At 46.6% G+C, this 24,830-nt stretch overlaps 2 protein-coding genes across 2 annotated transcripts in view; both read left to right on the top strand.

Moving 5' to 3' along the window:
* Positions 1-15,804, top strand: part of LOC311367326 (integrin alpha-1-like) — a 40,744-nt gene extending 24,940 nt beyond the window's left edge. Inside the window, exons 8-30 of the mRNA XM_084486150.1 lie at positions 378-528; positions 970-1,144; positions 1,533-1,606; positions 2,878-3,025; positions 3,679-3,824; positions 4,123-4,266; positions 5,000-5,254; positions 5,589-5,719; positions 6,707-6,882; positions 7,265-7,404; positions 7,663-7,773; positions 8,713-8,789; positions 9,117-9,243; positions 9,578-9,658; positions 9,745-9,821; positions 9,994-10,083; positions 10,260-10,362; positions 11,936-12,052; positions 12,398-12,499; positions 12,579-12,683; positions 12,840-12,932; positions 13,074-13,187; positions 13,472-15,804. Of these exons, the coding sequence (XP_084342276.1) occupies positions 378-528; positions 970-1,144; positions 1,533-1,606; positions 2,878-3,025; positions 3,679-3,824; positions 4,123-4,266; positions 5,000-5,254; positions 5,589-5,719; positions 6,707-6,882; positions 7,265-7,404; positions 7,663-7,773; positions 8,713-8,789; positions 9,117-9,243; positions 9,578-9,658; positions 9,745-9,821; positions 9,994-10,083; positions 10,260-10,362; positions 11,936-12,052; positions 12,398-12,499; positions 12,579-12,683; positions 12,840-12,932; positions 13,074-13,187; positions 13,472-13,525 (2,791 nt within the window). The 3' untranslated portion in view covers positions 13,526-15,804. The remainder of the gene's footprint in view (positions 1-377; positions 529-969; positions 1,145-1,532; positions 1,607-2,877; positions 3,026-3,678; positions 3,825-4,122; positions 4,267-4,999; positions 5,255-5,588; positions 5,720-6,706; positions 6,883-7,264; positions 7,405-7,662; positions 7,774-8,712; positions 8,790-9,116; positions 9,244-9,577; positions 9,659-9,744; positions 9,822-9,993; positions 10,084-10,259; positions 10,363-11,935; positions 12,053-12,397; positions 12,500-12,578; positions 12,684-12,839; positions 12,933-13,073; positions 13,188-13,471) is intronic.
* A 504-nt stretch (positions 15,805-16,308) lies between these two features.
* Positions 16,309-23,431, top strand: LOC311367327 (E3 ubiquitin-protein ligase KCMF1-like). Its single transcript, XM_084486151.1, has 7 exons — positions 16,309-16,448; positions 18,446-18,613; positions 19,433-19,572; positions 20,094-20,195; positions 20,590-20,779; positions 21,593-21,971; positions 23,028-23,431. The coding sequence occupies exons 1-7, from the start codon at positions 16,433-16,435 to the stop codon at positions 23,338-23,340; spliced, it is 1,308 nt and encodes a 435-aa protein (XP_084342277.1). The 5' UTR covers positions 16,309-16,432; the 3' UTR covers positions 23,341-23,431.
* Positions 23,432-24,830: the final 1,399 nt, after the last annotated feature.

Genomic DNA, 24,830 nt, shown 5'->3' with positions numbered 1-24,830 from the left:
CCTCCAGGGAATGCTTCGCTATAAACCCCCTCTAGGTTTGTGTTGTGTTTGTTTATTATTGTGCTCTTTATTCTCCATCTGTGTTAGGTTGATCTTTTTTTTTGTAATGCTATGTAGTGTTTTTTTCCGTGTTCTAGTAGGCCTCTTCACTGCCTTTGCACACTGCCCCAACAAACACCCTTGAACCCCGACACACATTTTGCCATGTATGTTTATGGTTGTTGGCTGCTAAGTCAGATTAAGTGTTGTTGTTGTCCAATCACTTCAGCCAACTTTCCCGGAGTTGGGTGTTGGTGTTTGTTGGGGCAGTGTGAACTTAAAGGGGTAAAATGCATGAAGAAATGATAAACGATAATAAACACATTCTGACCAATCAGGAAAGAGGCCTTCATGGAGGAGCGAGGGGCGCGGCCGGGGGTGAAGAAGGTGATGGTGATCGTGACGGACGGAGAGTCACATGACTCCCATGAGCTGGACAGAGTCATCAAGGAGTGTCAAGACGACGGCATTGAGCGCTTCGGAATCGCCGTGAGTACACGCTGGTTACCGTACACACTGGTTGCTGTACTGGTTTCTGTACACACTGGTTTATGTGCTGGTTTCTGTACACACTGGTTGCTGTACACCATGGTTGCTGTACTGGTTTTTGTACCCACTGGTTGCTGTACTGGTTGCAGTACACCCTGGTTTCTGTACACACTGGTTGCTATACTGGTTTTTGTACACCCTGGTTGCTGTACTGGTTTCTGTACGCACTGGTTGCTGTACTGTTTGCTGTACACACTGGTTGCTGTACTGGTTTCTGTAAACACTGGTTTCTGTACACCCTGTTTGCTATACTGGTTTCTGTGCACACTGGTTGCTGTACACCCTGATTGCTGTAATGGTTTCTGTACACACTGGTTTCTGTATGCACTGGTTCCCCTACACCGGCCTCTGTACTTAATCTTTGTATTTGTGTGTTTCCAGGTTTTGGGAGACTACAACCGTCAGAACAAAAGTGCTGCCGAAGTCCATAAGTTTATCAACGAGATTAAATCCATTTCCAGCGAACCACTGGGAGATCACTTCTTCAACGTGTCCGACGAGGTGGCCCTGCTCACCATCGTAGATGCTCTGGGGAGCCGCATCTTCGCCTTGGAGGGTACATTTGGTTTAACACTACACTCACATGGAAACTCATTGCCTAGAACAGTGGCCTACCTATACTTTAACACTACACTCACATGGAAACTCATTGCCTTGGACAGGAGCCTACCTATACTTTAACACTACATGGAAACTCATTGCCTTGGACAGTGGCCTACCTAAACTTTAACACTTCTACCACTCATATAACCGGATTTTATAGGATATTATACTTAATTAATGAAACGTATTTATACATCTATAATAATATTCATCATAACCATCTTCATCATCATCATCTTTATTTATATAGCACATTTTAATAGCAAGTGAGTGCTAGTTGAGTGTTGGGTGAGTGCAATTTTGTATTAAACATATTTACTGATCAACTTCTCAATCCCCAGCAACATCTGGCAACCACACCTCGTCGTTTGCCAGGGAGATGTCCCAGGCAGGCTTCAGCGCACACACATATAAAGTGAGTAACCCCGCGTGTTTACAGCGTTATCCCAGTTACGGTCTGTAGGGGCCTCATCCGGCCCACGCTCAGATGGAGAGTGACAGCAGCCCGTAACCTAACCCACGTAACAGCCCGAGGATACTCTACCCAGAACCCCTCGGGGGATACAAACCCCCCGAAAGCCTTCAAGGAGGGAAGCATGCGAGGACTGACATCTAGGTGGGGTTGGAGTACAATAGGTGTCCTCCTAGCTTGCTATGCTGCGTGTGATTGGGCAAATGTTCGGGTAATATGACGCCCCCTATTTTGTGGAGGACTAATTCAACAGTTGGCCAAATATAACACGTGGCACCTTTATTATCGCAATGAAATATGCAAATGTGATATTTGTGATCTATAAATATAATATATTTTGTAATGTTTCTCATGCGTTGTACAAATAATTGTCCTAAAGAACAACCCATGAGTAGATCAACTGCCGAATATTAGCTAATAAATGTATCTGCAGGCGGTCAACTTTATGTGTTGTTCCCCATGCGTGTGTGTGTACTTAAAACTCAATGACACAATGAAACCAGTGAATAAAGTAAATAGTGACGACGATGCATTCACAATGCTTCTACAGTGAGTCAGACCGGACTAAAAGGGAACACAGGATATCTGGTAGTCCTCTAGTTGCTTATCCCAGCCTGATCGCACACTCCCTTTAATACATATTAGGCTACGCAACGACTCTCCCTACGCACACTTCAAATAGTTTTTACAAATATGGGTGACTGTGTCTTTGGGTAGATCCTGCGTGCCTTTGGCCTTTGGTGAAATATGCAGAGTGAGCTCCTGTTTGCCTATCGTGCTGCTGCTGCTGACTTTCTGTTCAACACCTCCTTATTTGCCTGCGCTTCCATAAACACAGGCAAAGTGATGTGTGACTGTATTGGCTCAGTCAAGTGAACCAAACTAAACATGACCCAAAATGTCTGGACTGTCTCACCCGGCTAAATGAAGAAACGCTTGACTTGGCTCGAGTCCGTTGTGACAAATCACTATGATTTATTTCCTTCTGTGTTCTTTTCGCTCTTTCGTAGGCAGCAAAATTGTGTTCTTCACAGTGTACTGTATATAAACCCGGCACATATACAGACCTCTGTTGTTAGGCGTTAGACTCAGTTCCTTATAGAGCCATCGGGTGGTTCTGTAATTCTCTTTTTTCCATCTTCAGCTGAACTTCTCTTTCTCACCTCACTTCTGTTTCTGCGTCCCCCCCCCGGCCACGCCTCTCCTTCTGACAGGGCGGTGTGTTGCTAGGCGCCGTGGGCGCGTACGACTGGAACGGGACGGTGGAGATGCACTTTGCCGGACGCTCCGTGGCCCCCGACAACCTGCAGTTCTTCGACCCCGAGACGGAGGCTGGGTACGAGGGGCTGGCCGGCTACCTCGGTGGGTTAGGGTGTAACCCTCGCTGTTCCATCCACCGACATCACCATGACAACCTCTGTGTTCCCTCACCCAACATCACCATAACAAGCTCCATGTTCCATCTCCCAACGTCACAAGATACACTGGTGTGCGCGTGTGTGTGTGTGTGTGCTTGCGTTTATGCGTTTGTGTGTGTGAGTGTGTGTATGTGTGTGTGTGTGTGTGTGTGTGTGTGTGTGTGTGTGTGTGTGAGAGTGTACGTGCGTGAGTGAATGCTTGCGTGCATTTAAGATTGTGTGCTGGTGTGCGTGTGTGTTTGTGTGCGTGTGTGTGCGTGAGTTTGTGTGTTAATGTCTTAATGGGAGGATGACTAAGAGGGATTCCCAGACAGTGGGATGAATTGATTATTCTAGCTCTCCCTTTCTCTTTCTCTCTTTCTCCAACCTCTCTCACCCCTCTGTGTGTCTGTGCTTATGCGTAGATGTGACTGTCTGTCTGTCTGTCTGTGTGTGTGTGTGCACCTGTTCCTGACACATCCCATTGATATTGTAGTTAATGTGCATTTGCATGCATTTCATCCGTCTCTAAAAAACATCTGCACAAACCGTTTCGGCGGCTACAACAACAAGACTCAAACGGCTAACACAAGACACGACTCGTGCGTCGCCCTGCAGGTTACGACGTCCAGTCGGCGTCCACGCCCGACGGGACGCTGTACATCGCAGGAGCCCCCCGGTACAACCATACCGGCCGGGTGGTCCTCTACCGCCTGGACGAGAAGGACAAAGTAGTGGTCACCCAGATACTGAAGGGGGAGCAGGTGAGCAAAAGCTGGAACTGTAGGAACGTCATTGTTTCGGGACTCGCGCCGCTGGGATGTGTCAGGCGTCTGAATGTCGTGTCGGTAGTGTTTCAGTAGATCCAAACGCGTGACCGAATGACGGCATGCAATGCGATGCACATCTGGAGCGCGTCGAAGGCGCCCGTCTTTATTGCGCTTAATTCGGCTCACATGGCGACGCGCGCGTCGGAAGTCTGATGCACAATCCAACGTCCATCTGTCTTCAGTGCTGCCTGTGATGTGGTTCTCTGGTCGTCTGTCTTGGGTTCTCCCCCAGATCGGCTCCTACTTTGGGAGTGTGCTGCAGACGGTGGACGTGGACATGGACTCCTACACCGACCTGCTGCTGGTGGGCTCCCCCATGTACATGGGCAAGGAGCGGGACGAACAGGGACAGGTCTACGTCTACAAGTACAACCAGGTGCAGGCGCTGTGCCGGCGTGTGTGTGTGTGTGTGTGTGTGTGTGTGGAAACCCAATGGAGCATTAAGAATTAAAAGACTTTCATTGTCTTTTAATGATGATGATGAATTTTAAATGCTTTTAAAATAGGAGGCCTGCTTATGTAAAGTACTCTGAATGGTCAAAGGGTGCTGTATAATTAAACAGTATTGTGTGTGTGTGTGTGTGTGTGTGTGTGTGTGGGTGTGTGTGTGTGTGTGTGTGGGTGTGTGTGACTGTGCCTTTGTTTGTGTGTGTGTGTGTGTGTGGTTGTGTATTATATGTGCATTTTTGTGACTGTATGTGAGGGTGTTTGTGTGTGTGCCTTAGTGTGTGTGTGTGTGTGTGTGTGTGTGTTTGTGAGCGTGTGCCTTTGTTTGTGTGCGTGTGTGTGTGTGTGTGGTTGTGTATTATATGTACATTTTTGTGACTATGTGAGGGTGTTTGTGTGTGTGCCTTAGTGTGTGTGTGTGTGTGTGTGTGTGTGTGCCTTCATATATGTGTCGTGTGTGTGTGTGTGTGTGTGTGTGTGTGTGTGTGAGAGTGTGCCTTCATATGTGTGTGTGTGTGTGTGTGTGTGTGTGTGTGTGTGTGTGTGTGTGAGAGAGTGTGCCTTCATATATGTGTCGTGTGTGTGTGTGTGTGTGTGTGTGCATGTGCTGCTTTACGTCTCATAGCTTCCATACTAAACCTCCTCCCCTCTCCTCCCCTCAGGAGGCGGGCCTGTTTGAGCACCAGTTCACCCTGAAGCCCGTCAATCAGTCCTGCTGCAACGCCCGCACCGCCAGCTGCACCAACAAGAACGAGCCGTGCGGCGCCCGCTTCGGCACGGCCATCGCCGCCGTGTCCGACCTCAACCTGGACGGCTTCAACGACGTGGCCATCGGCGCGCCGCTGGAGAACGACCACCGGGGGGCCGTGTACGTCTACCACGGGGCGGAGAAGTCCCTGAAAGAGGCCTTCGTGCAGGTGAGGGCGACGAGCGCGGGTGAAGGCTCGGTTATGGTTCCACGTCGACGCAACGCGAAGGGGGTCGTAACGGACCCCGTTACGTCCTCGCGGACCCTCCTCGCGTCCGCCGCAAGGGGCCTGACTGTAACCTTTGCGTCGAGGCGACGCAGCGAGGGCTGTGATTGGTTCCGCTCGCTAAAACCCGACGCAGGACCAAAACAGGTTCCTTCGACTGCGTTGCAGCGTCGACGTGGAACCATAACTGTAGTCGTCGAAATAAGTGTGTGGAGGTGGTCGGGTGTTTTGAGGGGTGTTGATGTGTCTGTCTGTCTGTCTGTCTGTCTGTCTGCAGAGGATCCCGGCCGGAGGAGACGGTGTGAAGGTGAAGTTCTTCGGTCAGTCCATCCACGGGGTCATGGACCTGAACGGAGACGGGATCACGGACGTCACCATCGGAGGGCTGGGAGGCGCCTCGCTGTTCTGGTGCGGCCGGCCGCTGGATGCCTTCCCTGTCTCTCTATTCACTGTCTCTCTCCGTCGATCACTGTCTCTCTCCATCGATCACTGTCTCTCTCTCTCTCCCACGCCAACTCTCTTCTTCTCTCCAACTCTTACACCCGCTCAATCTCTCTTTGTTTAACCCTTGATCTCTCTCTCTCTCTCTCTCTCTCTCTCTCTCTCTCTCTCTCTCTCTCTCTCTGGCCCTCTTTCTCTGGGTCTAACTCTCTCTCTCTCTGGCCCCCCCCCCTCTCTCTCTCTCTCTCTCTCTCGCTCTCTCTCTCTCTCTCTCTCGGTGGGAGAGACATTCACACCGACATGTCTATAAAACAACTTAGTAGCAGTGGTTTTTCGCATCCCCCAGATTTCTCACACAACTACGCTATTTCATCTGTCACTGTCTCGGTGCCGTTTATACAGCTGTGTGTCTCTCACGGGTTCCTCTGGGATTGAAACCGGCAACCCTTCTAACGAACTCTCCGCCTAAAAAAACCCCCAGGGCTGTAGGCCTTTTAACAAGTTGGACACCGGCCCACTTCAGTGCCCTCGTTGGCCCTACTTGAAGCCGCATTTCGAACTCCGTCAACAGTAACAGAAGTTCTCAGGCTGCCCTGCCGGCAGGGGTTCAGCAGAGCTGTGTGAAAAACTACATCCCCCAGGAGGCTTAGGATTTAAATAGGATTTGAACTGCTGAACTGTGAACCGACTGTCATGATTTAAATACATTCCTGTTAAGCAACGATTGATACACTATTTAAAATTCTTGTTATTACTGTCCTGTGCTTTCTGCTGCACTCACGTCTGGGATTAATTAAGTACTTCTTCATATCGTCTAAAAGTAATGCTAATTAAGATAATGGTTATAGATACAATTCAGTAGTTTATAAGTAGGTTTAGCATTGGTATTAAGGGTTAATTATAATCATTTTGCCATCATCCTCATCATCGTTATCGCCATCATCATCTCTACAGGTCAAGAGATGTCGGGGAGCTCCGTGCCACCATGACCTTTGACCCCTCAAAGATCAACCTCCAACAGACCAACTGTGAGTACCAGGGCCGCATGAGTGTGTGCGTCAAGACGGAGCTGTGTTTCACCTACAGCATCAAGTCCGACAAAGGGGCGTCCGCCAGCCAGGAGCCCACAGGTAGGCATGACGCCATTTTTGTAGTTCAGCTAGCTGTTGTTGAAAAATAAAAAGTGTTTAAAGGTGACATATTATACCACCGGGTGTGAGTGTGATTAGCCGTTACAAGCCGTTTTGAAAATCAGCCTCTTCTGACATCACAAGTGGGCGTGTCCAGCTAGATGTGCCCTGGGAAGATCAGTCTACCAGCCTACCCAGTGGACTGTAGCAAACGTTGCTCATCTCTCCGTCATACATCTGGGCGGACACGCCCACTTGTGATGTCAGAAGAGGCCGATTTTCCAAACGGCTTGTAACGGCTAATCACACTCACACCCGGTGGTATATTGTGTCACCCTGAGTGACTTTGAATGAATTATGATATTTGTCATGTGTATGGTAGACATACGCTACGACCTGACCGTGGACGCTCTGCGGGCCAAAGCCAGAGCGGCGTTCCAGGGCACGGAGGATAAGAGGAGGATCTCCAGGAACGCCTCCATGACGGACAGGATGTGTGTCACGGAGCACTTCAGAATGTCGGCAAGTGTCTTTGCCCTCACCCGGCACCACCTTCACAAGAGGATGTGTCATGTCTATACATTGGCAACACAACACGTTATTTCACTTCAAGAACTGCTTTAAGGCTGGTGTATTTTCAAAAGTGTTTATGGGATACTATTACTAACATCAAAATGTCACATATAGTGCACATTTTAGAGGTATACACAACATTGTTTTTAAATGTTTTGTTTTATCCACCCCCTCCTGCTTCACTTTCTCTTCCATTCTCACTGATAGGCCAGGCCGGACTTCCGGGACCCTATCATGGTGTCCCTTGTGTTTGGCTTAGCCAATGAGGACCAGGGCCCAGTTCTGGATGCAAACCTGCCTACCTCCATCAACAAGACTGTAAGACAACTATCGCGCTCTCTCTCTCTCTCTCGCTGTCTCTCTGGCCCCTCTCTCTCTCTCTCTCTCTCTCTCTCTCTCTCTCTCTCTCTCTCTCTCTCTCTCTGGGTCTCTCTCTCTGCCCTTTATCTAGCTTTCTCTCTCTCTCTCTCTGGCCCTCTCCCTCTCTCTCTGGCCCTCTCCCTCTCTCTCTCTGTCTCTCTCTGGGTCCCTCCCTCTCTCTCTCGCTCTCTCTCCCACTGGCCCTCTCTCTCTCTCTCTCTCTCTCTCTCTCTCTCTCTGGCCCTCTCTCTCTCTCTCTCTCTCCCACTGGCCCTCTCTCTCTCGCTCTCTCTCTCCCACTGGCCCTCTCTCTCTCTCTCTCTCTCTCTCTCTCTCACTCTCTCTCACTCGATTTGACTCCAAAACAAACAGCAATCCAACCATCCTCCCCAAACTGCTAATGTACTGTTCTTCAAACCCATGAGTGCAAACATAAAGTTCTTGTTCCAAGCATCTTAACTACGCTGGGAATATGGGAATATTCCAACACACTAAACACTTCCCCTAGAGTTCCGAAATCCACAGCAGCTGGTTGCCATCCTGCAGTGCTGAGTCTAACCATTACAGCTCCATTCCCACACGAGGAAACTCCCACACGCATAGTGAGCCTTGACAACAAGAAAATTAAGTGTTGCCAGATAATTGTTGTGAAGAGTTAGTTATATGTGATCCACTAAACGGCACCGCCACAGCTTTTGGAAGGGGCACAAAAAGCGGTACGCACACCCAGAGAGAGAAAGAAATATATAATATATGTATATCATGAATATATATTGTTTTATAGTTCATATTTATGACTAATGGTGCACCCTTTATGTGAAAAAAATTCAGTTAACAACCAACACATTTTTTTTACTCTGTTAAAATAGGAAATATTGCTTGACTGATGTGTTTCAGATTCCTGTAGTGGACTGTGGAGTAGATGGGAAGTGCATTGCGGACCTGTCTCTTAAAGCAGAGCCAAGTGTCAATCAGTGAGTGTTATCTCTATGGATTTTCCCACATAATGAAAAAAAGTTGCCGATATGTAGGGCTGGGCCATAATTCAATGTTACGGTTTATAGTCTTTAAATGGTATTTGTATCGTCATGAAATTGATATATAAAGTCTTATTGAATTACGAGACATGAGGGACATGTAAAACTATGCGTGATCATTGTTATAGTACGGTAATTATTTATTATCGAGAGCCTTACTTGACTTAAATAGCTCACGGCTGCCCCCTTGTGGAGGAAATATGAATCACGTGTGAATTATAATGACTTAAAATTTGACGATATAACATTCTTGCTTCTTCGCAGAATGGTGATTAAAGCTTACAAGGAGAAGATTACTGTGTCCGTTGATGTTAAAAACAGCAAAGACAATGCATACAACACCAAGGTTATAGTGCACTTCAGCCAGAACATCAATTATGTCAAAGTAGAGGTGAGGACTTCATTTGTCTTGTCTGCATCATCTCTAAAGCAGAAATGGTTTTAAAGGGCCTCCTATTTCTACAACGGGTTTCCAATTTTCCAATTGGAAACCCGTTGAAATATGGCCCTTTGTGAATTAACAAATGAGAGTGTCCATGCAAATATATATTATGGCCAGATCAACCTCCCTCTACCAGCAAGTTGAAAGCTCCCACGTTGCGCTAATTATAGTGTAATTATACAGTAGTTAATTATAGTGTCAGCTGGTGGTTGAAATAAGCTGCCTTTAAGCATGTTCTTTGAAATCATGATGTCATGATGCGTTTCACTTTGTGTTTTGTCAGCCTGACATCAAGGAGTGCAATCTGAACCACACTCGGTTAGAGTGTGCTGTGGGATATCCCTTCCTGGCCAGCAACGCAGAGGTCTGGCAGTCTCCTTCTGCACTACATCCACCGCCACCCAGAATGCACTCTGTTTACAGAACTTTGTATTTTTCCACATCTCACAGGAGCATTTTAAACTGAAGTTTGAAGTCACCCCTGAGCACATTGGAGCAGAGATTCAAATAAATGTAACGGCTACAAGGTGAGAGCTTTCAATTTTCTGTACATCATACAGGAATATAACTGAATAAAACAATGAAGCGCAAACACAATTATTTTTGTCTTATCGTATAAAATATTCATAGTATGTGATAAACATAACAGGTAGTATAAACTAGTATAAACTTTACTACTACAAATTTCCCCCATCACAGCGATAGTGACGAATCACCTTCGACCTTGGGCGACAACATGGTGAAAATCAAAATCCCTGTCAAGTATGAAGCCGGCCTCATATTCTCAGTGTGAGTAGCAGAGAAAAATAAACACAATCCATTCTGCTGTCCACAGCCTAATCTGTTGGCACCCTCACAACTAACTCTATCACTTCTGAATTCCCGGTCCCACTCGTTCTGGGTAACACCGGCGACGACAAACACTGTTTCCAAACGGTAACACCAGTCCTCTGAATGTTGTTTAGGAGGCCAAAGGACGATCACATCGTAGTGAAGGAGGGCGAGCAGTACCCGGCCGTCTTCAACCACACCAGCGCCATAGGGAAGGAGCTCACCATCACATACACGGTAGGATGATCCCCCTCTCGACACATTATTATGCCCCCAGGAGTGAGTCTGGTGGCACCAGATGTACCTAGATGTATGCTGGATAGATCAGTCTACCAGCCTACCCAGTGGACTGTAGCAAATGTTTCTTATCTATCCATCATACATCTAGGTGGATCACACTCTCTCCTGGTGGCATAATATCCCCCCTTTAAGACTCACTATGATCTCGCTGGCCCAGCCGAAAGGTTGCCCCACAGTCTACCTGTAGGTGATGCTGAACCCCTATGTCCTCCTAAATGTCATTGTAACTATGTCCATGCTGCACGCCACCGAGGTGACTTTTACTGGGCTCCTCCAGACAAGTACGCAGGGTGGTGGTGTCTAAAGACGGTTTATTGAAAGGTTTGCAGACGATAACACATGACGCTGGTGCTCCATGCTCAGATACAGGAGATCGCTCCCTGCGTGTGTGTGTGGTGATGGCTGGTTCAACCAGTGCACAATCATTGCTCAATTGATTGCAACATTGTTTGTTTCATGTGCAACAGGTGTGCAGCCCCACCCAGCCCCAGAGTCCCATGAGTCTGACTCGGGCCAGGTGAGGCTGCTTAAACCAGCCGTCATCCACACACACTCCACAGTCACATACCTAAAGAAAATCCCTCTAAGGCCCTGTCCACACTAACCCGGGTAAATCTACAAAGGCATTAATATTTATCCGATTAGCCCTTCCGTCCACATTAGAACGGCGAATTCCGACACTGAAAACTATGCTTTTCAAAAACGATCGCTCAGGTGGAGAAATGTGAAAACTCTGGGTTTGCGTTGTAGTGTGGTCAGGGTAGACGAAGGCTTTCAGAGACGATGATGTTCGGTTGCCATGATGCTGCCACACACTTGCACTCGAGACAGAGACGCTCATCTAAACAAAAATGGCAGGTGAAATGGAAATTATGATTTCTCTGTGCAATGTACTTATGAATCTTCAGTTACAACTGGGCATACTGTCTCATACATATTCGTTACTCCAACACCGAAGGCGAGCGCTGTACTTGCTGTGCTTAAGCGATGGGAAAAAAAGGCAAAGACGCCAGTTCAAACCGTACTTGGAGCGGTGTTTCTAAAAATAAAAATATGCTTTTGGTTTGAGACATATTTTTGCTTGTGAGTGAAAATGATAAGCCAGCTGATCAACTGCAACTATCAGCTGATGGCGAGCCTGTAATCTAAACAGAGAGGCGTGGCGGAAGTCGCGTTACCATGACGACAACAACTGTTTATCAAAATCATTTCAGTGTGGAATGTGGATGCAAAACATTCGGTAAACAATATGAAAACGATAGTGTGGACGGAGATCGTTTTCAATGCGAATGTGCGTTTTTATATTTACCCGGGTTAGTGTGGACAGGGCCTGTCAATTTGGATGTAAATAGTAGCCATTGGTAATTAATGAATAGGTAATCGTTCAGTGGACAGAGAATCCTAATGAGAACGTGACCTATTTGTACATCTGCAATATCTCTCGTTGTGTCCACTCATGTCTGTCCTCTCATCTCCCACGTTTTCTGCATCCCTCCTCTGTCTCCAACAGGTGGAGAAGGCGCTGAAGGTGGCCACGCCTCCCCTGAAGCTGACCATCACCTACCCCTACCGGTCCCCCATGAACAACATCCTCCTCTACCTCACCCACGTCACCCACAGCCCCCACGTATGTAGCATGCGCACGCACACGTGTAATACACCGTGCTCACGACACGTCTCTGTTGACATGATGATGATACGCATGTCAACAGTTTTGGGTGTTGATCAGGGCTTTCCCTCCCTTTCTCCCCCTCTCTCCCCCTCTTTGCCTCTCTCTTTTTTCTTCTCTCTCTCTCTCTCTCACTCTCTCTCTCTCTCTCTCTCTTTCTCTCTGTGTCTCGCCCTTTCTGTCTTGCCCTCTCTCTCTCTGTTTCTCTCCCTCACTCTCTCTCTGTCTCGCCCTCTCTCTCTACCTCTCTTTCTGTCTCATTCTCTCTCTCTCTCTCTCTGTCTCTGTCTCTGTCTCTCACAGATCACATGTAATGCGGCCGATCAGATCAACCCAGAAAGGTTTGACTCTGGGTTGACCCATACGCCCAAAACGGCAAAGGAATCACTGAGCGTTTACCTCGTGGTGAGTCCTTTGTTCGGTTATATGAATGAGGTACACATCTTAGTGATGTTGTTTTGACCAACGTGCCTGGCTGTTGCAGAGCTGTGGGACCATCCCTTGTAGGTCCTTTGACTGCATGATCTCTGAGGCCATTACCAGTGAAGTCAATGTCACGTTTAGAGTGTGGAAACCCACTTTTATCAAGGTAAGCAGATGTATACACGTATTTATTTAAATCTTCAATGGGAAATGTATATACAGTTTATATATAGCTATCATATATTACTTGTTTTTTGTTTATTATGTTGTAGTGAGTTGTCAAGCGTTATTGATGTCGGAATTTTTACATTTTGCTACAAAGGCTGAGTTTTCCAGCTTATACATGATGGTGAATGGTACCCTAAAAGCCCGGGACCCTCTGTTTTTGCTGACCAGTGACCACAATGCCCGGAATGTAAGTAATGTTTTTTTAACTTTTTTTTATCTTTGTTATCTCAAAAATAAGTATTGATTTTTGAATAAATAAATAATTATATATTACTGTTTGTGTGTGTAATGTGTGTGTTCTCGCGTGTCTGCTCACCTTGGTTTCCAGGTGAAAATCCAGGTGTCCAAGGAGGCCGTAGGAGGAATCCCTTGGTGGATCATTCTGATCAGCATCCTGATAGGACTGCTTATCCTAGCACTGGTCATCTTCGCACTCTGGAAGGTAAATATAAATGTGTATATATATATACCCCTTTCAGTACCATGAGTGCATATATTCTGAGCCCCGACAATGGCATGGTCTGCCAATTGAGCTACACAAGTTAAAGTGCATGCCAGGATATTTTCAACAAACCTATAATCCTTCTTAATTTAGTATTGAAATACTAAAATGAGAATATACTGATAGTACTTTAGAAACCAGACCTTGGAAAGGATACTTGATCACATGCAATGAGAATATATTGTGGCTATGGTTCTATACCTGGGTTTTTCTGCTTTTTCCAGATGAACTTCTTCAAGAGGAAAACTCTGGAGGACAGGAAGGACATGATGGACTGAGCGGTGACCAGAGGCCGGCACTAAGCACCAGCACTGGTGGCAGCTCGGTGGGCCAATGTTACCGGGGCCACACAGACAATGGAAGCAGGCCTGCAAAATCAGCAGCTGAACGGACTGCGTAACATGCTTTAAGTCACACATCTGCCTCATTGGTGTTTAGACAGACACAGACTGTACAGGCGATTGACTACTTCCACTCTTTCACGGCATGGGCAAAGGAGTGGTGTCCCTCCAACAATAGCCATATAAAGACAATCCCAATAGTCAGGTAAGATTAAGAAAGAAATATCTTCTTGATTGTTCAATTTCATGTTTGTCGTAGTGTCCCGCAGATTCACGTCACCGGGCTAAATACATGTTTTTTCGGTCCTATTATTTGAAGATGCTTTTGAACCTTAGTCAGCATTTACTCTCACTGTCAACCTCTGGTCAGTTCGAGACATTAGAATGGTACAGTATACAGGGGGAGATGAGATGTAGTTGGTAGGTGTCAAGAACCACTTTGACAAACCAAATCGCTCGTAAAGATATAGCTGTTGCACTAATGTCACCAATAGTTGCATACACATTTAATTAGCTAAACTGCTATTGAAATAAAATATATACTCAGGTTTTTAGATCATCCACCTTCAAAACCTGTTTCAAAATGATTTATATATGTATATTATGTTGCTATCTTAAGAACAGCAAAGAGATTATTCTGAAAAAATATTCTGTAAACTAAGTTGGTTTAATGGATCAAACATTTGTTTGGTGATTTGTAAAGGCTAGTTAGACATTATACATGAGGAATACCAATGTCCTAAACTAAACAGAGGTTGTCTAGAATCCGGTATTAGGTTTGCTTGGTTATTTTAATTGAAACACTGTTCATTTCAGTCTGTTACATATTTTGTTCCTTTAGTTTAGCTATTTTAAATATGAAAAATCCCTCATCCTCTTATTCCTAATGTTGGCTTTCTACACTGATTTTCACAACGTTTTATTTTCACAAAGTAAAGGTGCAGAATGTATGCTTATATTTTTTCTACCATTTTAACTAAGTTGATTTGTAAAGCAGGATAAAATATTAATAATCTTGTATTAACTTTGTCTGTAATTATCGTTTTGGTTACTTGGGATATAGATAGCCAACAGACTGCACCTTTGAAAATATATATATATATATATATCTTTGATTGTACTGTAAATGCAAATGGATGCTCAAATATGTAAAGCTTTAAATGTACAAAGTGTGTTTGCCACAACTCTCATTATTTAAGACAAAAATGGTTTTTTTTACAACATATTCACCGACTTACTTGGTCCTGAAAATGGACAGATATTGCTCAGGTGATACAATGATAAGAGAATGATTAAGAATATTTTATTTGACTTGCTAGGCAGATGTAAGCATTTAACGTGCTACAAAACTATGTAAATATCGTTCTTATTTTAGATAAAAAATTCTGATTCTGTTAATTCTGTAGTCAAAGATAAATGAAAAAAGAGGGTGTGATTCCACTATTTCCCATCATCTTATATTATTTACGGTATGTTATGTGCGACGTTTGTTAATTTCAATGAATATCATGTCCAAGTCTGATTGACCGAAACAAAAAGAGCAAAACATATTTGTGTTATGAATTACCAAAGAATATTCCTATACCTATAAAGGTGGATATAAACATTTGTATTATGTGTAAGGTACATTCTGATAATTATCTATCACTGTTCACCAGCTGTTGTTTTATGAACCACATCTTCTCGTAGCAGAGATTTGCATTTTAATGACACAAATCACCATATATTTGGCACACAACCCTCAGTCTGTTTGTTTGCACAGCTTTGCAGTTAGTGAAACTTTGAAGTCCTTTTACGATCTTTGGTGGTGATTCGGTTTTAAACCCTTCTCTTGTTTTATTCTTCAATACCGATATTCAACAGTTAAAACTAAAATGCAAGGAGACGGCCATTATTTTAATACTGAATTTTATAAGACAAGTCAAGTTTAACTTTCCACTGTTGAAATCAAGCACATGTTATTAAATGTACGTGTAGAATATGTAGCGTTTCTAGGAATGGTGTATGGCCAAACTGGGCTAGGATGCCTCAAGGCAAAGGTCTTGCTGAGGAAGAGCAGGTTAAGAATGAAGCCCAATGTTATTGTTGAGATTCCCAATGCTCTACACTGCTGTGAAGTTATCATTGTAATGCACTGGTTTGTCATGCTTTCTCATCAGCATGAAAAAACTGAACTGAGTCTGATGCAGAAAAAAATAAAGATTTTTTTATGACTATGTATGTTGTGATTTTTACGATTTGGGAAAACGTGGGCATTTATGGGTTATTAAGGGTTGTTATCGAGGACCATTTGTCTGCTTTTTTTTCATTTATTTCCCTCTTTCCAGCATTCCTTTTCACTCTGGTTATTCTACTCCCTTGTATCTATCTCCTGCATGTAGTTGTGTCTGTTGGTTTATTTGTTTCTTTGCGAGTATTGTGTATAGCCCTAATTGTCTTTGCTAAGGGTCCTCCTGTGTGTGTGTGTGTGTGTGTGTGTGTGTGTGTGTGTGTGTGTGTGTGTGTGTGTGTGTGTGTGTGTGTGTGTGTGTGTGTGTGTGTGTGTGTGTGTGTGCGTGCGTGTGCGTGCGCGTGCGTGCGTGTGTGTACATCAGCCCAGCTGTACCTATAGCAGTACGTTAGAATAATGACATAATACACTCGGTCTTGAGCAGCGTCCTGTAAACATCGCCCCCTAGTGTCGCTTCGCAGTACTTTAGATGACAGACGGCAAGGGGAAGCGAAGGGATCCATCTTGCTAGACAGGAGGCGAGGTAGCCCGCCTTTGAGTTGTACCTCTAAAAAGCTTCGTATTCCTCATTCTCATCCTGGGGAGCCGAGGGGCGCCGAGTCTCCGGCTGTAGGATGTCCCGACATGAGGGTGAGTGTGAAATGCTACCTCTGGGGTGAATGTAACCTGGTAACGTGGCTGCTCGGCACTCACTAGCTGTAACGTTAGTCCATGACTCGTAGTTGTGACCACCGGTCATACGAGGCTGGTTCTAAAACGAACCGTCTGGCAACAGATAGAAGTGTTATTACCGTGGACATTATCTTTATCATGATGATTTACAAAGTCGTTGTCGTTACCATGATCATGGTCATTAGAAACTGGTGCTGTCCCCGGTCGGTGTCTCTAGTCTCTAGTCTCTACTCCATCCAGCTTCTCTACGGGATCATTAGCTAACAGAGCTAGCACTTAGCCTGCGCTAACGTTGTTAGCACTTAGCCCGAGCAAACGGTGTTAGCACTTTAGCCCAAGCAAACGGTGTTAGCACTTAGCTTGAGCTAACGGTGGTTCTAGCACTTAGCCTGAGCCACCACCAAGAACCTTTCCGAGGCTAGCGGGCAAGCTAACGTATGACAACGCAAATAAGTCCGCTGTAGTTCCGCAGTTAAAAGTGACTGCTCGGCTCTTGTATACCAGGTCACTAGGTTCTGATGTGAACCAGGACTGTAGGGACTGATTTCTCCATAGACAGTAGGCTCTGATGTGTAACGTTACCAGGACAGTAGGCTCTGATCTGTAACGTTACCAGGACAGTAAGTTCTGATGTGTACCAGGACGGTAGGCTCTGATGTGTGCCAGGACAGTAAGTTCTGATGTGTACCAGGACGGTAGGCTCTGATGTGTACCAGGACAGTAGGCTCTGATGTGTACCAGGACAGGAGGGTCTGATCTGTAAGCTTACCAGGACAGTAGGCTCTGATGTGTACCAGGACAGGAGGGTCTGATCTGTAACCTTACCAGGACAGTAGGCTCTGATGTGCACCAGGACAGTAGGCTCTGATGTGCACCAGGACAGTAGGCTCTGATGTGTACCAGGACAGTAGGCTCTGATGTGCACCAGGACAGGAGGGTCTGATCTGTAACCTTACCAGGACAGTAGGCTCTGATGTGTACCAGGACAGGAGGGTCTGATCTGTAACCTTACCAGGACAGTAGGCTCTGATGTGTACCAGGACAGTAGGCTCTGATGTGCACCAGGACAGTAGGCTCTGATGTGCACCAGGACAGTAGGCTCTGATGTGTACCAGGACAGTAGGCTCTGATGTGCACCAGGACAGTAGGCTCTGATGTGTACCAGGACAGTAGGCTCTGATGTGCACCAGGACAGTAGGCTCTGATGTGCACCAGGACAGTAGGCTCTGATGTGTACCAGGACAGTAGGCTCCCTCTGATGTGTAATATTACATGACACTGACAGTAGGTTCTGATGTGTTACATTACCAGGACAGTAGGCTCTGACGTGTACCAGGACAGTTAATTATTAGTTATTCTTAGTTAGTTAATTATTATTAGTTATTAATGCCCCTAGTTCAAGGTCCTTAGGTCCTTTCTTGTGTGGTAGACTTGTACATTACCTATATGACTACTATATGTAAGAGAATGATTGTCCTCAAGACACAAAGTGCAAGGCCTTTACAGGGTAACTACCAGTGAACAATTTAACACCAGGGGCAAGGAAGGTTTTCCATTACTTCATATTTGAGCTAAATGAGTCCATACTGTTCACACTAAAAGCATTGCTAGTTAACAATTAGGCATAAACAAATGATTAATAGGACAACTTGTCAGTGTTCCTTGGATCGCCATAGCTGTGTTTAAGTGCTGGATGGACCAATAGATAGACTTTCAGTAGAATCGAGGTGAATGCTAAAATAGTTTGTTAAAAGTTCTACTAGTCTTGATTAATGTCCAATACGCAAGCTTGAACAACACACCCAACTCCCACTCTTTAGTTGTATTCCCTGCCACTTCTTAAATGTTCTCAAACACAGCATATAGCTGTGTATCAGCACACACTAACCAGCCAACGTTTTGTATAGCCTCGTGTTAGATCACTGAACATGTCCTTGTCGCCTGTCCTTCCGCAGGTGTGAGCTGCGATGCGTGTTTGAAAGGGAACTTCCGAGGGAGACGCTTCAAGTGTCTGATCTGCTACGACTACGACCTGTGTGCTTCCTGCTACGAGGGCGGTGCTACGACCACAAGGCACACCGCCGAGCACCCCATGCAGTGCATACTAACCAGGGTAGACTACGGTAAGAGCCTGGCTAGCAGTAGCACAGGACCAGCAGTGGCCACACTCTCTTACTGTGGCTGCTGCTGGCCTTAACTGCCACCCTGAGTGACATCAGAAGTGGCAGTGTCCTCCAACAACTGGGTGGACACGGCCACTTGGGATGTCACTATAGAGTTGATTTTTAAAATGGCTTGTAATTGCTAACCAACCTCAATCCTGTGGTAAAATAGGAGCCCTGAGTGCTCATACTATTGGATATGCCTTAAGCTTCAGTAAGTGTTTTGCTCAACTTTACTTTTTGTATAAAACTAAAAAGGCTCAGGTCAGGATTTGACATGGTCACTGATGTCATTGAGTCGTTTCCCTGCTCTTCCTCTGCAATATCTTAGCCATTGCCTTGATGCATTTTAGCCCAATTCGGCTGTACGCCTTTCATAGAAACACTACATACTCTACACATACATTTAATTACATGTGCACAATTTCAACAGCATATAAATATTAGAAAAGACAATAAAAGACTAAAATAGTCTTATCAACTACAATATTAAAAGAATGGAACTTGTCCTCTGTGTATTTTGGCTTAACTCTTGCATTTTGGTAATGAAAGAAAAAGACTAAAACCAATTCTCCACCCAAGAACGTAATAATGACAGTTTAACCTTCTGCCAAGCCACGCACACAAAGTGCCAAACCACGACAGATATAACTAATAACAACGACCATGTGTGCCACATCTCTGCCATGGGGTGCCAACATCCGATGTCTCACATACATCTATATTTCCAATTGGACTGGGGTGATAAACCCAAGCGGTTGTGTCCCTCTCCCGTCCCAGACCTGTATTACGGAGGGGACAACTTCTCGGTGGAGCAGCCCCAGTCGTTCACCTGCCCCTACTGCGGGAGGATGGGCTACACCGAGACCTCCCTGCAGGAGCACGTCTCCTCCGAGCACGCAGAAACCTCCACCGAAGTGGTGAGGACTCTGACACGGGACTGTCATACTCTCACACCACAATGCGTTGAATCCCTTTTTTCCTCCCAATGAAATTGTTCTCCATATTTAAATACACCCTGTTTGGATTCATTTTGTACCTTGTACCTAGTTTCCTTTTTGGATTATTTAGTTAATTGTGTTTTATGGCTTGTGGCACGGCTTGTGGCTGTGAATTGACATATGCTAAACTGTGAGCATATTTTAAAATACTTCTTATTCTACACTTCTATTCTAAGTACACACTCTGTGTGCATATAAACTGAGCCCAGTCTATATTTCAACATTAAATACGCCTTTTGCCTCAGACCTAGATTCCTCAACCCCACTGATCCTCCCTGGTCCGTCATATCAACTCCTCAGCATGCCTCACCGCATCTGAAGGAACATTTTCTCCCACACTAACTCTCTCTCTCTCTCTCTCTCTCTCTCTCTCTCTCTCTCTCTCTCTCTCTCTCTCTCTCTCTCTCTCTCTCTCTCTCTCTCTCTCTCTCTCTCTTTAGATCTGCCCCATATGTGCAGCGTTGCCAGGAGGAGACCCCAACCATGTGACCGATGACTTCACGGCCCATCTCACGCTGGAACACAGGGCGCCCAGAGATGTTATATCCTTTCTGTGTGCTGCCTGCTGATGTGCCTCAAGCCCACTGGATACATTTACTTAGTTTTCTTTCCGATAGCCAGCCACTGTATTAGGGCAGCAATTCAAGTCATTAATACATCAATTATTTATTTGATTAATGTTTTAGTCTACAAAATCGCATAAACGATTGCACCACAAGCCAAAGTGAGCTCATTTAGCTCGCCATGCCCAGCAAGCAGCCAATAAAAACTAAATTATTCATTTTCTATCGATCACAACCCGAGACGTGAAACGCAAACCGAATGTGTGTGCGTCTGCCATTCTGTACACAACAAACTCGTACTTGGATCGGCTTTTAAATCAGCTGATCGTTGACGTGGTGTCTGTGACTTGAGTCCTTAACGACCGCCTCCCACGACGAGTCCAGTAGCGTGCGGCACGTGCGCAGGATGTTCCACCCAGGCCGCGGGCTGGGCGGGCCCCGGGCGCGCCGCACCAACATGCACTTTACCAGCGGCTCCACGGGGGGCCTTTCCTCCTCCTCCACCTCCTCACAGAGCTCCACCTACACCCCCAGCAACAGGGAGGCCATGGACCCCATCGCAGGTACTATTCATGCAGTCCATACTTGGCAGTTAAAACATCATCATTACACTGCACAGTTATTAGTTAAAACAGTGTTATTACACAGCTCTATTAGAAGTTAAAACAGTGTCATTACACAGCCCTGTTCATAGTTAAAACAGTGTTATTACACAGCCCTGTTATTAGTTAAAACAGTGTTGTTACACAGCCCTGTTATTAGTTAAAACAGTGTTATTACACAGCCCTGTTATTAGTTAAAACAGTGTCGTTACACAGCCTTGTGAGTAGTTAAAACAGTGTCATTACAAAGCCTTATTAGTTGTTAATATAGTTTACAAAGTCCTATTAAGTTGCCCAATAAGTATAGTCTATTACACAGTGCTATTAGTAGTAAATGCAGTCTATATAGTCCCATTACACAGCCCTAGTAGTAAATATATTATATAGTCCCATAAATGGCCTCTAAATAGGGGCCGCCTCTAAATGAAAGAGTCAGAGAATAATTTCTAATAAGCAAGGCTTCATTATGTGTTTTTGATGGATGGATAGATAAGCTAAAAAGCTACTTATACTATTTAATCCCGGCGGTGTACTTGTCGCGTTGGCGCCAGCCCACTCGGAGACTCTGTCACCTCCCGTCAGTCCGGTCGGCCGCGATGGATCCTTTTTAATATTCCCTCCGTTGCGTTTGCCTGTGTATGCGGACCGGTCTGTGTTTTGTGACGAGGGCTCCGTAACACAGACAATGCAGAGGCCTGTGTCACCGTGCTCCCCCTCGCGGCCCCTGAATGAACATCCGAGTCTCTCTCTCTCGCTCTCGCTCCCTCGCCACAGAGCTGCTGTCCCAGCTGTCGGGGGTGCGGCGGGCGGCCGGCGGCCAGATCAACTCGGCGGGGCCCTCGGCCTCCCAGCTGCAGCAGCTCCAGATGCAGCTGCAGCTGGAGCGGCAGCAGGCGCAGGCGGCCCGGCAGCAGCTGGAGACGGGCGGGCGCCACGCCGCGCGCCGAGGCAACAACAACAACAACCACCACGGCGGCGGCGGCCACCACCACAACCCGGGCAACATCGGCTCTGCCGCCGCCACCGCCCTGCCCAACCCGCCCCACCCGGCCGCCGCCACCGCCGCCGCCGCCATCCTCACCCACGACCACGCCGCCAGCGAGGGCAATCACAACGCCAACTGCCACGGCGCCTCCCAGTTCTTGTTAGCACGGTGAGTTGGGGCGCCTCCCAAGGCACGCACGCACGCGCGCACTAAGCGCACTAATGCCGCTTTTCCACCGACAGTACCAGCTCAACTCGCCACAACTTAGCGCGGCACGACTCGGTTTGGTTCCAGGCACGATGCGTTTCCATCTAAAAAAGTACCTCTTCAATGTGGGCGGGTCGTAGAAAAGAACCTCTCCAACATGGGCGGGTCGCCATTAGGTTTTAATCCCGGGAGACGGGATTCCCGGGAAATCTGAATCTGATCAAGACTATTTCCTGATTCCCGGGAAAGGTTATGATGGGAAATAAAATAAAATAAAATAAAAAGTGCAATGACTGTGCGTCTATTGTTGTCATACGGTAACGTTGATCGAGGCGAAACTCGAGCCCTGGGAAAGGAACAACACAAAAACAAATCAGTGAAACGCTGATCCGTGTCTCCCTCGGGATCGGGTCCGTGGACTCCAGCCACGCCGGACACACACAACCACACCGGACACACACAACCACGCGCAGCCTAACTCTAGCCCCGGAAAGGAGCGACACACACGGCAAAACGCCGATCCCCATGTCCCCCTCGGGAGCGGGTCCGTGGACTCCAGCCATGCCGGACACAACTTAACTTTGAGTGATTATTCCCGTTTGCAGCCGCTGGCCAATCAGTGGCCAGCAGCCTGTTTACGTCACACAAAAGTACCTACTCCGCTCGCTTGGAACCTCGACTGAGGTGGTACTAAAAAAAGTACCAGGTACCAGGTACTTTTTTTACCAATGGAAACGCAAAAAAAGGCAGGGCGAGTCGAGCTGGTACTGTCGGTGGAAAAGCAGCATAAGCGCACTAAGCGCACACACACCTTGGCACACACACACACACACACACACACTTGGCACACACACATACTGAGCACACACACACCCATACTGAGCACACATACTGAGCACACACACACCCATACTGAGCACACACACACACACACACACACACACTTGGCGCACACACACACACACACACACACACGCCACGTCGGCGGCTGTAACGCGGGCGCCTCCCGTCCTCCAGGTTATGCGAGCCCAAGCAGTGCGAGGCGGAGCGCCAGCGCGTGGAGGCGGAGCGCGCCGACCATAGCCTCTTCGTCCAGGAGCTGCTGCTGTCCACGCTGATGCACGACGGCTCCTCCTCCTCCTCCTCCTCCGCCTCCTCCTCCTCGGGGGAGGAGGAGGGGGGCGGGGGCCGCAGAGACTTTGCCGGCTTCGGCGCCATGGGCTGTGTGGACGTCATGCCGCTGGACGTGGCGCTGGAGCGCCTGGAGCTGCGGGAGCGCGGCCTGCGCTCCGCCTCCGTGGGGGCGGAGCCTCCGCCACGGCCTCTTTGATGACGCCCGTGCGGTGGCGGGCAGACTGTGTCCCCTCTGTTGCCACTGCCAGTGACGGGAGGAGGAGGAGTGTGAGGAGCAAGTGGCAGATTGTTTGAGTTTTGGTTTTTATCTGTTTTGGTTGTTGTTGTATTTTTTTATTTCGGTTGGGTTTGCGTTTGGTTCTGTGTTGTTGGTTGTTTTTTTTTCTTGGAAGGTTTTTCTGTATTTATTTCTTTCTCCAGGAGGGGGCGTTGGGGTGCGTTGTTTTTTGACGGTGAGAACGAGAAACTTTTAGTTTTTAAAGAGGAAACGTGTGAAAGAGTGGGTGTAATTGGGGGGCGGGGGGAGAATTGGGCCAATGTACGAATCTAATGGAGACGATAATCAATCGCCACAGGGCTTTTATTTTGGAGGCCAGGTGACTTGTCAGACCTACGCTTCCTGTGACAATGCAAAACAGGAATGCTCGCGCATCCCCGACGCGAGGAGGGGAACGGTTCCCTCGGCGGAAGCTGCTCTATGTATTTATCACTCCTAATTACTAAGTGCTCGGAGGGTCTACCTTTTCACCGCATGCAGTTATTCGTAGCTTACAGGTGACATTAGATGTCATCGAAATGGAAAAATTACCGGAAGCTTTCAACTGTTTTTCTTTTTTTGTTCTCTTTTTCTGTTTTTATCCATGGCTATGGATAAGACGCTGTTACTAAATGCGCAAGCTGAAAAGTGCACTCGTGGAGAAACATGTGTGGGGTGTTATTTTTGTATCATCCACGACGAAACGCAACAATGTGGATCATCCGCGGTGACCTCTGGTATCTGTGTGTGTGCGACGCTTCTCAGCGGTGACTCTTTGTGTGTTGACGGTTCAAAGACAAACGGCGGGACACGTCCGCGTGCGGTTTGTATCGTCGCTAAAGCAAGCGCACAATCTCCGGTCCGTTTGCTCCGATGCACTCTTCCACGGCGGCACTGCACGGTGTGCGCGCGCACACACACACGCACACTCACCCCTTCCCCATCCACATATATTTAGGATAATTTTTTGTTTGTTTTTTATTCGATTTTTTTTTATTAACTTGTAGAACGGAGAGGTTTGACTCCCACTTGCTAAGGATGGCACTTTCTATTTATTCAGTTTGTCGTCTCAATCTGTTGAAGCCTTGACCCGAGCCACGCCACCTCCATGCCTATACGATTACCCTCAAATGGAAAAAAAGACAAAAAAATCAAGTACACTAAGTTGTATAATACATCTGTGCATTAACTTTCATAACAGTTCTAAGATGGGGGAGGGAGGGAGGGGAGGGGACTTTTCTAACTTGTAAATTTAGAATACAATAAAAACCGAAAACAAAGCCTTTGAGGAAAACATTAACCCGTTATGTTTTTGCCCCTTTATTATTTATTTGACTGGTTTGTGTTGCGTTTGGCTGTTAGACATTAAACCGTACCAAATATGAAGCATTGAACCAGGCGTGTTGGTGATTATCTTGTAGTGACGTTAT

The sequence above is a fragment of the Micromesistius poutassou genome (genome assembly GCF_964030765.1).
Source record: "Micromesistius poutassou genome assembly, chromosome: 22".
In the NCBI taxonomy this organism is placed as follows: Eukaryota; Metazoa; Chordata; class Actinopteri; order Gadiformes; family Gadidae; genus Micromesistius; species Micromesistius poutassou.
This window is presented reverse-complemented; position numbering and strand designations above follow the sequence as displayed.

What these genes read in the sequence shown, in the direction of transcription:
- LOC311367327 (XM_084486151.1), top strand. An exon ending in GGCCATGGACCCCATCGCAG is followed by an intron (nt 20,780 to 21,592) that starts GTACTATTCATG and finishes CCCTCGCCACAG; the next exon opens with AGCTGCTGTCCCAGCTGTCG. An exon ending in TCCCAGTTCTTGTTAGCACG is followed by an intron (nt 21,972 to 23,027) that starts GTGAGTTGGGGC and finishes CCCGTCCTCCAG; the next exon opens with GTTATGCGAGCCCAAGCAGT.